The sequence below is a fragment of the Tamandua tetradactyla genome, chromosome 5 (genome assembly GCF_023851605.1).
Source record: "Tamandua tetradactyla isolate mTamTet1 chromosome 5, mTamTet1.pri, whole genome shotgun sequence".
Taxonomy (NCBI): Eukaryota; Metazoa; Chordata; class Mammalia; order Pilosa; family Myrmecophagidae; genus Tamandua; species Tamandua tetradactyla.
The window spans coordinates 11,706,569-11,722,914 of NC_135331.1; the positions used below are offsets into that span (position 1 = coordinate 11,706,569).

General features: G+C 51.6%; 1 protein-coding gene across 1 annotated transcript in view; it reads left to right on the forward strand.

The window, feature by feature from the left end:
* Positions 1-2,276: 2,276 nt before the first annotated feature.
* CUX2 (cut like homeobox 2) overlaps positions 2,277-16,346 on the forward strand; it is a 261,759-nt gene continuing 247,689 nt past the window's right edge. The window contains exon 1 of the mRNA XM_077159854.1: positions 2,277-2,464. Within this exon, the coding sequence (XP_077015969.1) occupies positions 2,402-2,464 (63 nt within the window). The 5' untranslated portion in view covers positions 2,277-2,401. The remainder of the gene's footprint in view (positions 2,465-16,346) is intronic.

A 16,346-nucleotide genomic window follows, 5' to 3' on the forward strand; every position in this document is an offset into this window, starting at 1 on the left:
ATCCTTTTATCAAAACCTTCGTTCGTTAAAAATTGCCTTGAAGGATTTCACACTTACTCCAGATACGTACATTTTTTTTTTATTGCAGGTCTTTTAGAAACAGACTCAAAGACAAGCTTTACAGATGCTCAGGAAAAAATGCAGCCATTTAAAAAAAAATTGCAATGTGATAGTTATGAAATTTCCCTAAATTCATTTTGCAGAAATGAGAGCTGTAATTTAAACGTGAAGTTATCGAGAGCTGAGATAAACCACACATCACGTGCAATTTAATCTGGCAGGGAAACAGGCCACTCGGAATTGCTAACTAGGCCTAATTCATTACATCTTGGTGAACGCTGTGCTTTTGGTCTTGCTAGTTCTTCAACTTCTGCATTAATGTATTTATCCAAGGCTCATGGAAAATGTATGGGGACAGCAACAGAAATACTGTATCCTTGTTTAAATCACATTGCTTTTTTTTAAACAGCTCAAGCAACTGCTCAGTAAGATCACAACTTTGTTCTGAAGCATTTATGAAACAATTATTTACATTACATTAAAAACTTTAATTGCCTTGAAGCACGTGCTCTGAGATACAAATATTGGAAAATCATCAAAAATATCCATCACAATTCTCTCTCCTTTACAACTCTTCTAAACTTTATCTTTTTTATAACCCTCTGTATTGATCTATTGTCCCAGACCGAGAGTGATGTCAGAAGTCCAAGCAGGGTCATAAAGAGAGAATATAATTTCCATTTGCTATCCATAAAAGCAAATCTTTTGGTCAGAGAAAAAGGAAAAAGATGCCCTTTTGGGGGGTGGAAATGGGGGAAAGAGGCGGGGCTAGGATTTGGTGGGGGGAACGCCAGAGAGGATGGTGACCCCAAGGTAAGGAGGAAAGACTGTGGGGTGGCACTGGGGGGTGGGGGATCTCTGAGTTCCTACTGTGGGTGTGAATGTTGCAATGGGACTGGGGACTTCTGGTTTGCAGAGGCAAAAAAAAAAAAAAAAGGAGGAAAAGAAATCCACCCCTATCCTGGGGTCTGAGGAATTGCCAAAGACCCGAACTCCCCCTCCAGCTGGGCTAACCGCTGGCTCGGAAGACAACCATAATAGAGAAGCCCGTTTTGCAAAGGACCTGGAGGCCGCAGCAAGACTAAGGAACCCCTAAGAATAATGGCGATGGGATCAGCAGAAACCTTCCTAGCTGCCAAGGATCTAGAACCCCCACAGCTGGGCTAAAGCCCCCCTCAACAGATCCTAAAGAGAAAAGCTAACCAATTGGACAAAAATAACAGCTACAATAAAAGCCTTCCCACTCGGGGGAAAGCTTCAGTGGTTTGGCTAAGATTCCCCTTCAACAATAATCACAACAGTAAAAAGCTTCTTATTGCAAAGTTGTGGAGAGACCCTACAACTGGGCTAAAGACCCCACCACCACCATTGCAAAGGACCTGGGACCCCCACAGCTGAGCAAAGAAGCTCCAACAGTAACAATAAAAGCCTCCCCCTGCAAAGAAGGCTGCTACGCTACAGCTATCCTCCCTCTTATAACCCAAACATTATAATGGCGTGGAAGCTGCGCGGCGGCGGTGACATTTCCCGCGACTCAATGGCGCCCCCCGGCAGCTCCCCCCGCCCGCCGGCCGGGTCCTTTACCGTAGTTGGGGCTACGGCTCTCGCCTCGGATCCAAAGCTTAGCTACCCGAGGAGCGGCGGCAGCCAGAGGCACGTGTTGGGTGTCTGTGTGTGTGTGTGTGCTAAGATAGCAAAAGAAAAAAAAATGCATTGCAAACTATTAACTTTTTTTTTAAGTATGCAATGTGTGTGTGGGTGGGGAGAGGCAGGTGCAAGGGGGGGCGGGCACCTCGAGCGCCTGCCTCCCGCAGCACCCCCCCCCAAACTTCCCTTTGCATTGATCAGCACGTTACGTCAGTATTGATAAGTTTGCAAAAAGCCAAAGTCAAGTGCAATCGCGCGGCACACCGACCCCGGACTTGGGGGGGGAGATGCAGCGAGCGCTCCGCAGGCCCGGGAGCCGGCTGCAGGCAGGGCTACCGCGGCGCCGGCGCCTCTTGGAGAGGCTGCCTCCCCCCCACCTCTCCCCTCCCACCCCATCCCCGGCCGCCTCCCCCGGGCGGGCGCCGAGCTCCCCGCCCGGCGCGCTCCGCCCGCGCCCTCCGGGGGTCGGGGGGGCGCACGGCTCCCGGGCCCGGCGGAGGCGGCGGCGCGGCGGCGCCAAGGGGCAGCGGGTGGCAGGAGGCCGGGGGGCGCCCGGGGAGCCCCGGGCAGCGGCACGCAGGGTCCGGGTGGCCGGCGGCGGCCCCGGGGCTGGGGGGAGTCCAGCCCGGATATTGAGTGCAGCCATTGAGAAAAGCCAAACTCTTGTGTGTGTGCGTCTCGAATAGCCCCCAAGATGGCCGCCAATGTGGGATCGATGTTTCAATATTGGAAGCGATTTGATCTACGGCGACTCCAGGTTAGTGCGGGCAGCGCCGGCCGCGCGGCCGTGGGGAGCACCCGGGCGCGCCCTGGGCGCATTGGGGAGGTCCCCGGGCGGGCGGGCGGGCGCCCCGGGGCGGCGGGCGGCGGCCGCGGGGCTCGCCGGGGCTCGGCTGCCCGCTGCCCATCGATAGGTATTAGGAATTGATCTCGCCGCTGCTCTTTGTTCGGTTCAATCATCGATTAGCCGCCGCGACCATGGAGAAGCGCTAGTGAGCTCTCGGCCGGAGGAGCGAGCCGGCTGGCGAGCGGCCGGGCGAGGCGCGGGGAAGGCAGGGGCTGCGGGCCCGGGCCGGGGGTTGCGGGCGGGACCCCCACCGGCCCCCCTCGCGCCGCACTTTGCGCGCCTCCCAACTTCGCGGCGCCTGGGGAGGGCCGCGGAGCGCGCCGCGTGCCTGTCTGCGCCCGGCTGGGGCTCAGGCGAGGGAGGAGGGAGCTAGTGGGCAGGGAGGAGGAGGAGGAGGAGGAGGAGAGAGGAGGAGGCAGCCGGGTTGGCGAGGAGGCGGCTCCACGCTCCACCACCCGCCGGCACCTCCGCCGCCACCGCCCGCCTGACTGCGCAGCCGGGACACGCCGCCACCCGGGGGCCGCCGCCGCCTCCCCAGCCGCCGCCGCCGGACTGGCCGCCTGCGCCCGCAGACCTCTCTTCCTCGGGCCGGGTTCTCGGGGTTTGTCTTTGCTTCTTGTCTCGTCCCCCTTCTACTCCCTCCCCAAGTCTAGATGGAGACAGGCGGTGGAGATGGGCCCAGGGCGCGCTTAAGTTTGCGCTCCTGCCCTGGGGGCCGTGGAGAGCCCGGGGGCCGCGCAGAGCAGGTGACTCCCGGCTCTCGGGCCCATGGGAACTTTTAAATGGGATATTCCCTCGCTCTGTTCTACCTCCTGCTTTTCCTCACCGCGTCTTCCTTCTTGACTCCTCTCTCCAGGCTATCCTTTTCTTTTCTCTCCCCTTGCACCTCTTTCCCTCTCCTTTCCTAGAGCGGCTCGCTCCTAACACCCAACACTTTTTTCCCACTCCACCTGTCTCTGGGAGCCTGTGTCTCTCCCGGATTTAGGGCTGTTCCCTGCTGAACCCCTAGGAGAGGAGGACTGGGGAATGCATCTCAGAGAATGCGCGTTGTGGGCGCCGCTCGAGCCTCTGTACTTTCGGGTGTTCTAAAGGTACTCTTGAGTACCCTTGAACCCCACCCCCCCACCCCCACTGAGCTTTGGAGTCACTGAAAGCCCCTGCAGGCGCGGCGGGAACAAGGGGTGCAGAAATGGTGCAGAGACCGGGGCGCTTTGAGCATCCATCCCGCCTCGGCCGGCGGTGGCATTCGGAAAGATCCGAGAGCATCAGTCTGGAGATAAAAAGGGACCCACTTTTTTGTGTGTGCGTTATGTGTGCTCCGCTTGCCAGTCTCATTAAGTTCCTTCTGATAAAGTGGTCCAACAACACCCCCCCCTTTGCCCCCCCGCTTCTGTGCTCTTCCCAGTCTCCCTCCTTCCTCCCCCCACCCCCTTCCCCACCCTCCCCCAAAGCCTTTGAGCTGGAGGAAAAATCGGGGCACTCAGGCATGCAGTTAATAACTGCGAATGCTTTGCATTTGCTCGTCTTTGCTCGAGTTGGGGCTACAGTTTGGTAGCCGCTGGAGGCGGGCAGGCTGGCGAGCTGTGCTTTGCCGGTTTAAAAGATGCTCGAGTGGCCTTTCTGGAAGAGTGGGGGGTGTGCATGAGACAGAGAGAGAGAGAGAGAGAGAGAGAGAGAGAGAGAGAGAGAGAGTTGGGCAGCCACCCTGGGCTTGGCAGGAAGGCCAATGGTAATCGTATTCCCTGCTAATGTTTGTAAATGAGACCAGGGCCGGCTGGGGGACAACGTCTTTATTTATGATTGATGTTATGTAACATAAGGAATGACAGGAACGGTGGCAGACTAGAGGAGAGGAACCAGAAGGGCTGGTGAAAGCCCTTTGCAGGGTCCTATTGTTATTCTGGGCTGGAGAAAATTTCCGGGGTGAGATTTACAGTGCTGGTATCTGCTCCCGGTCGGCTGGAATGTCAGTTAACACAATTTTCATTAGATAACTCCTTTTCAATCTGGGGAGCTCGGGCTGCCGCCGGGAGAGCTGGGGCTGGGTGCCGAGCCCGTGGGTGCGGCTCCTGGGGGCCCAGTGTCTGAGCCGGGGGTGGGGTGCGGTGTGAACCCTGACCACCCGTGGGTCTTCTGTGGACAGTTTGAAGTCATCTAGATCCTGGGTGCAGCTGGGCTTCCATTGATCTGGAAACCCTTTGTTAGGGGGTTAGAAGATGCTGAGATGGAAAAACAGATTTAAACTGGAAAGGCTGAAGGGTCTGGGGGGTGGCCTGCTCGTGTGATCGGAAAAGCAGGGGGCCAAGAGTTCTCCCCCCATTGGTTCATATATGGAATGGAGGGGGGTGGGTGCTTGTTCATTAAGACAATGGCCGGTGTGTCTGCCACAAAATGAGAAGGCTCTCAGGGAAGGGGGTTAAGCTCATTTACATCGATATTAAATGGGGGGGGGGGTGTCCCCCTGGGAACTGGGCGAGTTTGAAAGGCTGCACACTTCCAGAGAGCAGAAAAATAGATGAGGCAGGCTTGGCTGCCTGGAAACATTTAGGCCCTTACATCTGCTCACATTCCCCACCCTGGTCCTGAAATCTTCAGTGGCCCCCCAGCCCTGCCCAACAGGCCACCAGCTCCCCCCACACACACACACCCCTCCACTTCTCAGTTGGATTACAGCCTCAGCACTTTCGCCTGGGAACATCTCTTGTGCATAATGCTAATGACTCCAATGCCACTTTTCTTTTCTTTCTTTTTTTTTTTCTTCCTTCCCCTTCCCAGCTTTCCTCTTATAGGGGAGCTAACCAGAAAGGAAAATTTCTGCTGTCTTGCTCTAAAACCCGAGTAGGAGAGGCAAGTCCCCATCCCAGGCCCCGTGCAGGCCAAGAGCTTGGGGCTCGCACCTCGCACGAGGAAGCTGCCTGCCAGGTGTGTGTGGCTTTATTCCTTGGCTGTTTGGGTTGAGTGGTTCGGTGCAGGCTGGCTGCCGAGCGTTGGGGTGGCCCAGGGTCACAAAGTGCACTCGTGCCCCCAGGCCAGGCCACACTGCTGACGCCAGCCCCAGCCTGGCAAGAAAGGTGACCTTCTGCCAGCCAGCACCCAGGCCCTCCACAAGTCTGTATTTTTCACACGGAAACAGTCTGGTTATTATTCCTTCTAGTGCCGTCTCTGAACGTAGGAGGACTGCTCTCCCAGGTTGGACTTCCATCAACCTGTGATGACATGTGGGCTGGCGGTTAAGATCCGAGATGTGGTACCCTACTCCGAAACACCTAGAGTATTGCTTCCCCCCCTTTCTTTTCTTCTCCTTTTTTCCCCCTCCTCTCCTGCAAGCAGTCCAGGAAATTAGAAGAAATAAAATCCCATCCAGAGATAATGCTGGGCATATTTCATTTGGTTATAAGATTGCTTTATGGTGAACATTACAAATGCAGTATTTTTTTTATGGCTTTTCTGTGTATAATCGTCATAACCGGATTCATACCTTTACGAGTTTCTTTTTTTTCTGCTTCACTTTGCCACTTTTTAAAATGATGTTCTGGGTTCAGGCCTTTCTTTCTTTCCCCGAAGAGGGTTATTGAAGCCAACAAGCATTGAGGATGCCCAGTCCAAATGCACATCTGTGCACGCCTGTGTTTCTTGGAAGGAAAGAGTTTGGCTGGTGCAATTTTGGAGGAAGAAATGAATCTACCTGGCCTGTCCGTGGTCGGAAGTGAGATGGGTGAGCAACAGAGGCTGGAGGGTTTGTCATAAGGAGTTTGGAGCAACTTCTGGGACGGTTCCGTTTCTTGATGTACTGGGAACGAGATGGTGCCTGATGGAATATTTCCCCCCGCTCAAAGTTTAGAAAGCGTGGATGTGATTAAAATATTATAACCTTATGATATCCTGAAGTGCATAAATTTTACATATCAGCCACAGAGAGTTTAGACATCCATTAGAGGCTCTGACAGCTTGACTTATCTAAATGTGCTATCATTTAACAATGTGTCAAAATTCCTCTTTCTATAGATGACAGCAGTAAATAAGCTATCAGCCTGGTTGGCGGAATCCTAACTTTGGAAACTTTGCCGTAATACAATTGCTGCCGGGCTGGGGAGTGTGAGCAGACAGGACGGGGCTGGGTCCAGGCCCCCAGAGGATTAGCACCCACTGAGGGTTGCAGGGTGAGGGCAAGGAGCAGTGGGGTCAGAAGGGGCTAGTACAACCGCCCAGTGCCTGGCCTGGCTCAGGAGTCCAGCCAGTGGGCAACCCTATTCCAATGACCTCTCCAGGTCCTCAGAAACCCATGCCCTGGGACCTAGAAACAGTTGCAGAGAATTTATTTAAGGAACCCAGCCGTCTTTATTCCGTGCGTCCCCAAATTTTGGTTTCGCAGCTCGACCGAAATTGCTTCCCAAAGATGGTCTCGCTCTTGAGTGCTCGGAGAGAAGCGAGCCGCATCTCGACCCTTGCTGCCGTGGCTGTCGGGGGTCTCAAAATGTATTTTATTAATACCTACATTCACTATAGAAAATAGAAAAACCACAGACAAGCTAAAAGAAGAAAATAAGCAGCCAGGTGGGGTATTTCAGATGCGCGCGGTGCTATTTTGACCAGAGGGAACAGCTTTTCTGATGGTGGTCGTTGGTTTTTTGTTTGTTTGTTTTTCCCTTCATTCTCTGTTAAAAAGAGAATTCTATCTTCAAACTTGACATTCTACCGCGGTAACCTGTCTTCGGCAGATGGCATTTCAAATGTGAACACCTTGGCTGGTGCTAAGTTTGGTGCTGGATGGTGGTGGACGTAGCTGTCCAGAAGCTGTGGTTTTCTGTGCTGCTTTCTGAAAGGGCTGCATTTCCTGCATGCTCCTGGTTCTTTAACTCAGAGGCCAAGCTGGCCAGAGGTTGAGAGTGGGAAAGGGACTCAGGTGGTAGCCTGCTTCTGTTCCTGGCCTTAGAACTTGGAGTCTGATCCTCTGTTTGATTTTTCTCCCTCCGGGCGTTGCTTTTTATTTATGACAGTGGTTCTGTACTGCAGGTGTCAGGGAGGTGGAGGCGGCTGGCAGAGAGGAAAGGCTCCTGGGTGAATCGCCAAGTTGTACAAGTCCCTTGACTGCCATGCTGGGCTGTTGCAGAGGTGGAGGACTAGGGCATGCTTCTATGATCACATTGGATATGTTGCTCTCTAAGGACCTTACCGCCCCTCCCTGCTACCCCATGGTAGTTTTGGGGCCTGGGGGTGGGGCTACTGACCTTTAAAGCAATATTTTTGAGACAAGAAGCTATGTCTATGATGGAGTCACTTGGTTTCTGAGCCTCCATTACAAGAATGGTTTTCAGTGTTTTATAGGACAGGGGCAGTAAATTCCCATCATGCTTGGATTAAAATACAAATCCCTTCCCCTGATTGCAAGACTCCAAGGGATCATCCCCTATCACCTCTCTGACCTCATCCACCTTCTTGCCTTCCTCATTCAGCCTCCACCATGAAGGATAAACTTCTTTTTGTCCGTCAAGTTCATCAAGCACATTCCTACCTCAGGGCCTTTGCACCTGCTCTTCCCTCAGCCTGGGACTCTTTTCTTTCAGATTGTCCCATAGCTGTATCTTCCATTTATTCAGTCTCAGCTTTAATGTCATGACCACTCAATCTTAAAGACACCTAAAGAAACCTCTGCGTAACCTCTTCCTCCTCTAATATATAAATGTGCTTTGCATATCCTGAGAACATTGCAGCGTTTCCTAGAGGGTTTGGACCTCAGAAACCTCTAGAAAATGTTGATTTGCCATCAGGGGTCGTAGACTTTTTCTGCAAAGAGCTTTAGGCTTTCTGGATGTTACAGTCTCTGTCACAACCACTCCACTCTGCTGTGGCATAAAACAGCCATAGAGAATACAAATGAATGGGCGTGGCTGTGTTCCAATAATACTTTATTTGCAATATCAGGTGGTGGTCTGGATTTGGCCTGTGGGCTGTAGTTTGCTGTGATTGCTGACAAACAGGCTGTGGGACCTCTGAATTTTTCACTTTCAGTTGAGAATATTAAGGCGGATCAAACTCAGTTCCAGAAACTTGTTCTTTACATTTTTTCCTCAAGAGGGAAGTGTGAGGGCCCAGAAATGGTGAGGGGCTTTAAATACTGGCTCCATTACTTGCAAGCTGTGTGACATTAGAGGATTCACTTAACCTCTCTGAGCCTTATTTTCCTTGTCTTCTAACAACAGTCTCCACTTTCTAGGTTGTCTGTGAAGATTAAAGCACTTTTACCTGGAAGTGCTAAGCACAGTGCCAGGCACACAGCAAATGCCCTCTAAGTGCCTTAGATTTTCTTGGTATTTTTAGAGTGTGAGAGAGGGGTGTGAAGCCAAACAAACAGCAGCTCCTGGAACTTGCTGGCCTTGCAGCCTATTTCAGAGATTTCCGGACAAGTTTTCTCCTCTTTTTTTGCTCCAGTGGGGCTGGCTATATTAATCTATTACTAATATTATATGTAACGTCTTGTATTTTTTGGAATTCTGACCACAGAAGCTGCAGACTGGGGGCTGTGTGTCTGGCCCACGGATGTGCTGTCTAGATTAGTGCAATACTTAAAAACATTTTTGTCTAAGTTTTCAGCATTTAAAACATGGGAGATGGTACCCAAAATATCCAGATCTCCAGCGTCCCTTACACATCAGAAGCTCTGGCCCCACTGAAAAGGGGAGTGGAGACATGAGATCCCGGGAGGGGCATTTGAGCAGAGGGGAGCAGCCAGTGCAAAGGCCCTGCGTCAAGGCCTGTAGAGGTCATGAGGAAGGTCATGCCTCTCTGTGGCTGTCAAGTCCACTGGCTGAGTCTCTCCAAATGCCCAGTGTCAGGAGAGGCTGCATTTCAAGAAGGAGCAACAGGCCCCAGCTGGCCTTTGCTTAGATGACCCATGAAGATATTTGGTTGGGGGGGTCACAGAGCCCACCATCTCCACTGCTCTCCAGGAGCTCAGTCACTCCCAAACCAGGCTGGTGGTTGCCCCCTCCTTCTTTCCTGCTCCCCACCCTACCCCCCTCCTCTTTGCTGTCCTTCAGTTCAGCCAAATGAAATAGCAATTCCAGGATCCGCATTTGTCATTAAAAAGAAAGAAAGAAAGAAAAAATCAATCCTCGGGCTTCTTTGGCCTGAACTGGTTGTCTGCCCAAGACGCCTGGAGCCGAACAGTGCTTAAGACTCTCGGAAACCACCGTCGCTCAGGCAGGGCACGGGTCAGTGGCTCCCCAGGAACCATTATGGTCGACTGACTTGTCCAGCCAGCTGCTCGGGGCGTGGGTGCTGCAGACGGGGAGACCACAGGGGTCATGGGGCAGCCTGGTCCAGGGCAGACCTCCCTCAGAGGTTGCGTGGCTGGGGACTCCTGCTCGGGGTGCCCGGGGGCTCCTGCTCGGGGTGCCTGGAGCCCATCATGGGAGCCAGGGGGCCCAGTAACCAGGGTGTGGTGTGCACTGCCGAATTGAGCCCTGCACCCTCCCACCCCCGAAGACATTCAGGCAACCTGGGTTCAGATCCCACCTCAGCTGCTTACCAGCTGTGTAACCTCTCTGTGCTTCAGTTTCCGCATATACAAAATATGGAAATGGAACCTACCTCATTAAGAATTGTCATGAGGATTGCACATGGAGCTCTTAGATCCATGCCTGCCACATACAAGTGCTATATTAACAATAATTACTGTTATCCTTCACTACAGAAATGTATATTCACCTCTAACCGTATCATTAATAATTATAATTAATGATTACATAAATAATAATAAGTAACAATAATATAATAAACAGTATAATGAATAATTTTATCCTGGAGATATAATGGCAAATAAGGCAGGCATGGTACCTGCTCTCACTGAGCCCACACACTGTTGGGGACAGTGGATGTACAGGTGATTGTACAGCTGTGTGTGTAATCACACACTGGGATTAGATTCTGAGACAGCTTTTGGCAAAGGGAGCAGCTGGGTCTGCAGGTCAGGGAGGGCTTCCTGGAAGAAGTGGTCCTCAGCCAAGGTCTGAAGGACAAGGCCAGGGAAAAGCATCACTGTAGAGGGAACAGCATGTGCTAGGACCCTGAGGTGGGCAAGAGAGTGGTGCTTAGGGAGAACTGAAGGCAGATGGAGAGGCTGGGTCCTGGATCCTGAGGGGCTGTTGGCCTTGCTCCCATCTTCATTCTTCTCATCTGTCCATTGGGAGTAAGGATGGAGGGTAAAATAAAACTTTTCCTAGAAAGGGTTTAGCTCATGCCTAGCAGGAACTGAGCACTCTCTCTAGTGAGCACTTTGTAAACTGTCAAACACCCTAAAAACCGTGGGTATCAGTTTTGTTTTCTCATCTCGCTCTGTGATGTCGTAAAATGCCTCTTTCTCTTGTCTCAAGTCTCTGCATTGTGATGATGCCCAGGGAGCCAGGATACAAAATCCCGATCCTGCTGCTCCCTAGCTGCAGGGCCACCGGCAAGTAATTGCCCCTTCTGAGGCTTGGTTGTCTCGTCTGTAAGATGAGTGTATTTGTGGCAACTCCCTGTGCCCCTAGCCCATGTCCAGCCACAGAGATTGGCCCAGCCTTGGGAAATCTAGATAGATTTGGGATAGATTTCCCAAGGCTGCCCCCAGCCAGCCAGTGAGAGTGGCAGGCTGGTCCCAGGGGACCTTCTCGAAGGGTGTCTCACTTTGGCCCCACTTCCGCAGAGCCTTGCTGGACTTCCTTAGGCAGCCTGGCAGCCTAGGATGCTTCCAATCCCTTTTTTCTTTCCTTCACCTTGCCCCCCAGCCCCAGTTGCTTACCCTAAGAAATCCCTTGGCGTCTCCTTCGCGGAGGACATGGGCTGACACCCTCTCCCACAGGGAAGATAAAATAAGCTTCGGGTGTTTACATGGAGAACCCGGTTCATGGGAGGTGTGCCACCAGCATGCCCACCATGTCCTGTCAGAAAGCCTGGGGCACTGTCACTTACCAAGGAATTGTCCAGTTCTGCCTCTTCCTGGTTGCCTATTTCCAGGCCCTGCATAATTAGGGCATCCCCACACCCCCTTATCCTATTTTCTCTCCTCTCATTTCCTACCCCTCTCCCCCTTTTCACTGTAGCCACTCCAGGCCTCCTTACATGCACCACGCATGATTCTGCCCCAGGGCCTTTGCACAGGCTCTTTCCAGTTTTCCCCAGAGATCTCCATGGCTCCCTCCTCACTGTCTACTACTCTTCAGAGAAGCCCTCCCTGACTTCTCTTTCCAAAATAGCCTCCCTCCATCCCCTTACCTTGCTTTGTATTTCTTTCTGGCACTTCCCTGAAGTGATCCTCTGTATTTATTTGTTCATTTGTTGATTGCCTGCCTCTCTTGCGGGGAAGAGCAGAGGCATGGTAAAGGCTCAGTAAATATTTGAATGACTGCATGAATGGCTGCTCCAGGAGGGGGTGAAGTGGGGGCCGCTGCCCCTTGACTCCCATCCCTGGGGGACAGCCCCCTAGCTGCTTCACCCATCCCTGGCCCTGGTAATTGGCCATGGGCCTCAGGCCTGCCATGAATGAGGGTTTATCTTTAGCTCCGTCATTCTCGCTGTAGAAACTGGTGACCCCAATTCCAGCCTGGGAGGAGGCTCTCTTCCTAATTAATAAATCCATTAATTAATTGCCGGCGGGCTGTGGGCCATTAACGATGGTTTGATGGCCTCAGTCACAGAGAGCCCGAAGCAGGTCCTCGTGGCCGGTGGGAGGGCTGGCACGAGGGACGAAGGGAGCCTGGTTAACGTTTTGGACCCGGTGACCCTCTTCTCCAGACACCTGGTGCACGGAGCGGCCTGATGAGCTCAGCAGGCCCCAGAGAGCCAGGGCCCTAGGCTCAGCCTCCTCAGCATCCCCCAGAACCCCTCGGTTTCAGGCAGGCAGGAGCCCAGGATTTAACACCCTCTCCCCATCCTTCTTGGCCAAGGGATCCTTTGTGGGTCTCAGTCTTTTTGCCTGTAAAGTGGAGCATCCCTGGGTGGTCGTGACGGCTCATTCACATCATAAGTAGCTATTCGGCACCTATCATGTGTGCGTGGTTTGAGGTGTTAGGGTACAACAGGGAGTGAACAGGCCAAGGCTCTTCCCCACCCCCAAAAAGCTGCTCTTTTATAGTAATTTGGAGATGACAATGTGTTTCTTTAAGGGTTATTGTGTGAAGTAAAGAGTGGACCCCCCGCCCACCAGGCAAGTACAGGTACATACTTAGCCTAGGCCTGGGCCTGGGACAGCTCACTCGAATTCACTAAGCCTCAGTTTACCCCTCTGTAAATTGAAATTAAATCCAGTTCCTACCTTGAATGGATGTTGAGGATTCGATGAGGCAAAACTCTCTTTGCACAGGGTCTGGAACATAGTGAGCCCCTGGTATTATTACTGCTGTCTTCGTTGTTGATGGCCGTCTCACCTCCTGGGCCTCACTGGTCAGCTTGGAGGAGCCTGGGGGGAGCATGGAGATGTGTGTGCAGTTCTGGCTGCCTAGGTATCTGATGGGAGAGGCTCGCCCGGGCTCCATGCAGGCACAGAGACCCCCATCCCAGCACCCTGTGATAAGGAGACGGGCCTTTCCTAGCAAGTGCCAGAGTCCCCCAGCCTGGCCCGCCCCGAGCCAGCAGCCAAGGGACCCGGGCCCTTGCAGAGAAGTGCTCCGTGGGGACTCAGGCCTCTCCAGGTGTCGCTTGGGAGGTGCCTTGGCAAGGCGGGACTTGGACATTGAGGGTGTTAATGAAACTTCATTGTGTTCAAACCCCTTTTAAATAGTATCTCCATTTAATTAAAAAATTATTTTGGTACATCTATACAACACAGATTTTCCCACTTTAACCACTTTCATGTGGACAGTTCGGTGATACTGATCACATCCACAGTGTTGTGCCACCATCACCACCTCCATTACCAGAACTCTTTCATCACCCCAGACAGAAACTCTCTCCCCATTAACCTGTGACTCCCCACCCCCTTCCTTCTGGCCCCTGGTAGCCTCTAATCTTTCTGTCCCTCTGTATTTGCTTATTCTAGGTGTTCCATATAGGTAGAATTATGCAATATTTGATGTCTTGTATCTGGCTTATTTCACTCAACATGATGCCTTCAAGGTTCATTCATGTTGTAGCGTGCATCAGTGCTTCATTCCTTTTCCTGGCTGAATAATATTCCGTCGCCTTAATAGACCATAATTTATTTATCCATCCTCTGTTGATGGATGCTTGGTTTGTTTCCACCTTCTGGTATCTCAGTTTATTTTCACAACCACCACATGAAGGGAAAGTTATTATCCCCATTTTACGGCTCAACAAACTGAGACCTAGAAAGGTTTAGTCCAAAGCCACATGTCAACAAGTGACAGAGTCAGAACTTGAACCCACGTACTTGGCTCTTGACCTATTAGTAGCCCCAGAGGTACCCCTACCAGGGCTGAACCCCCCCCATCTTCCATCTGTAGTCACTATGCTTATATTTTTCCCATTATTTTCTTTTTTTTAAAAGTCTCTTAAAACATTGTACCACTGTCAACTTGGAAATGAATCCAGGCCCCAAGGCCTGAAATACACCAGGGGAAGTGTTATTAATAATGCGAGAAAGATTCCCATCTCCCAGCCTGGAAAATGCTTGCACCTGGCCATCCATCCCCGGCTGGCCACTGCATCCCGGGCCCTGTGCCACGCTCTGTCGCCAGCTCTGCAAGATGGAATCCACGGCCTGGGCTGATAATAAGCAGGTATTGATTGCTGCCTCGGTCATTATCAAGATTTATTTAGTCAATATGGCCTCCCCGGTCAATAAATCGTGTCATTGATAAAGAAGGAAGGAGATAGACTTGTAGGCTTTATTAAAAAAGTTTAGTTTTTTTTTTTTTTAACAGCAAAGTGCAGTTCTTCTATCTGTGGTTGTTTCAGCCTGATTCTTAACATTTTGTGTTTGGCTTCATGAGCTCTTTTCTTTAATGGCAGAATTTCCCCTCTTGGTGTGGTTTCCAGGAGGAAAGATCTGGGACCTGAGCTGGGGTTGAAATGGTTCTTGGGACTTGGAATCTCTTCACCTTTCTGGCAGAGTCTTTGCTCTGCACCTTGCATTCATTTAGCAAGTAGCGAATATTTATGGAGTGCCTCCTGGGTCATCCGGTACAAATAAATACATGGGTAATTACAGATATCAGGAATGGAGGAAGGAAACTGCCAGAAGGGTTGAGATTAAGACCAGAAGGGCACCTGGCTACTCAGGGTGGGTAAGGAGGGCCCCACCGAGGACATTTAAGCAGAGGCCTGAGCAGAAAGGAGCTGGCCGGACAGATTTCAGGTGGAAGAGAGTTCATGGCTGTGCAAAGGCCCTGGGGTGGAAATAGGCTTGGCCCGTTTGAGGGACGCCTGTGTGCTGGGACAGGGCGGCTAGGAGGGGAGGCAGTGGGTAAGAGTAGGAGGGAGGGCCAGATCACGCAGGGCCCTGGAGACCACAGGAGGGGACAGATTGGATTGGATGTTATTCTCAGGGCAACAGTAAGACCTTGAGTATTTGAAGTAGGGGAGAAACAGGATCCAACTGGGATCAGCCTGTCTGGGAACACTGAGGGAAGAGAGGAGGAAGTTTGGAAAAACAGATAAAAAGAGAGCTTCTGTGACAAATGGGATGTTGTTATCTCTAATCAAAGAGGAGTCTTAGTGGCAGGAAGGCTTGGGACACACAAACGTTTTGAGGATGGGCACCATCCAGCAGAGGGGTGGGCAGGAAGGTTGCCATGGGAACATGCCTGATGCTTTGCAGTCAGAGGACACTTGTGTTTCCTTGGGTGGGGATAGCTGCTTCCCCTGTGCTGGTGACCAGCTGGTGTGAGTTTAGAGGCCTCCTGTAGCCAGTGTACCATGGGCAAGGGTGCCTCTCCCCTTCTAGTGAAATAGAGCCGGTGCAGCAGATGTTGTAGGGGGCTTTGGTTATGTTCTGAGAAAGGGCTCTTTGACTCTATAGTCTCTGTGGTCGTGGTCTCTGGCTTGTTCCTTAGCATTGCCCCTGAGAAAGGGCCATGAAAAGATGAGGACAACCTGGAGGATGTGGCTGTCAGACCTGGGCTGCGTGAGGATGCTCTGTCGCAAGGGCCCAGGTCCTGGCCTTCATATATGGGCAGGCTGTTGGGTGAAAGAAGGATTGGGTGACTATTAGGGGGATTATAGGAGATGTGGGCTGAGTACAGGAAAAAAGAGAACTTCTTACCCTTTAACTTTGTCCAACCTGTGAGCACTCATGTGTTAGAAATTTAACAAGACTGGGTGATCACCTACTTGCCATCCATCCACCCACTCATTCACCACCTGTCCAACATTCTCTCATCCATTCATTCATCCGTCTGCTCATTCATATATTTGTATCCATCCACTCAGTTGTCTGCTTTTCCTTTTCTTCTGACTTCAACCAACTACTATCTCTCTATCCAATTATCCATCCATCCATCCATCCATCACCCTCTCATACATCCAACCATCTGTCCGTCCACCCACCCACCCACAATTCCATCCATCCATCCATCTAATTTCCTACCCATCCTTCATCCATTCAATTACCCATCTATCCACCCATCATCCATACATCTGTCTACCACCCATCCACACTTCCATTCATTCACACACACACCCAATCATTCCTCCATCCATCCATCCATCCATCCATCTTTGTATCTAATTATCCATCCATCCATCCATCTACCCACTACCCATCCATCCCTCTTTGTATCTAATTATTCATCCATCCTCTACCCATTCAATTATCCATCTCTCCATCCATCGTCTACACATCCATCCATCCACCCAC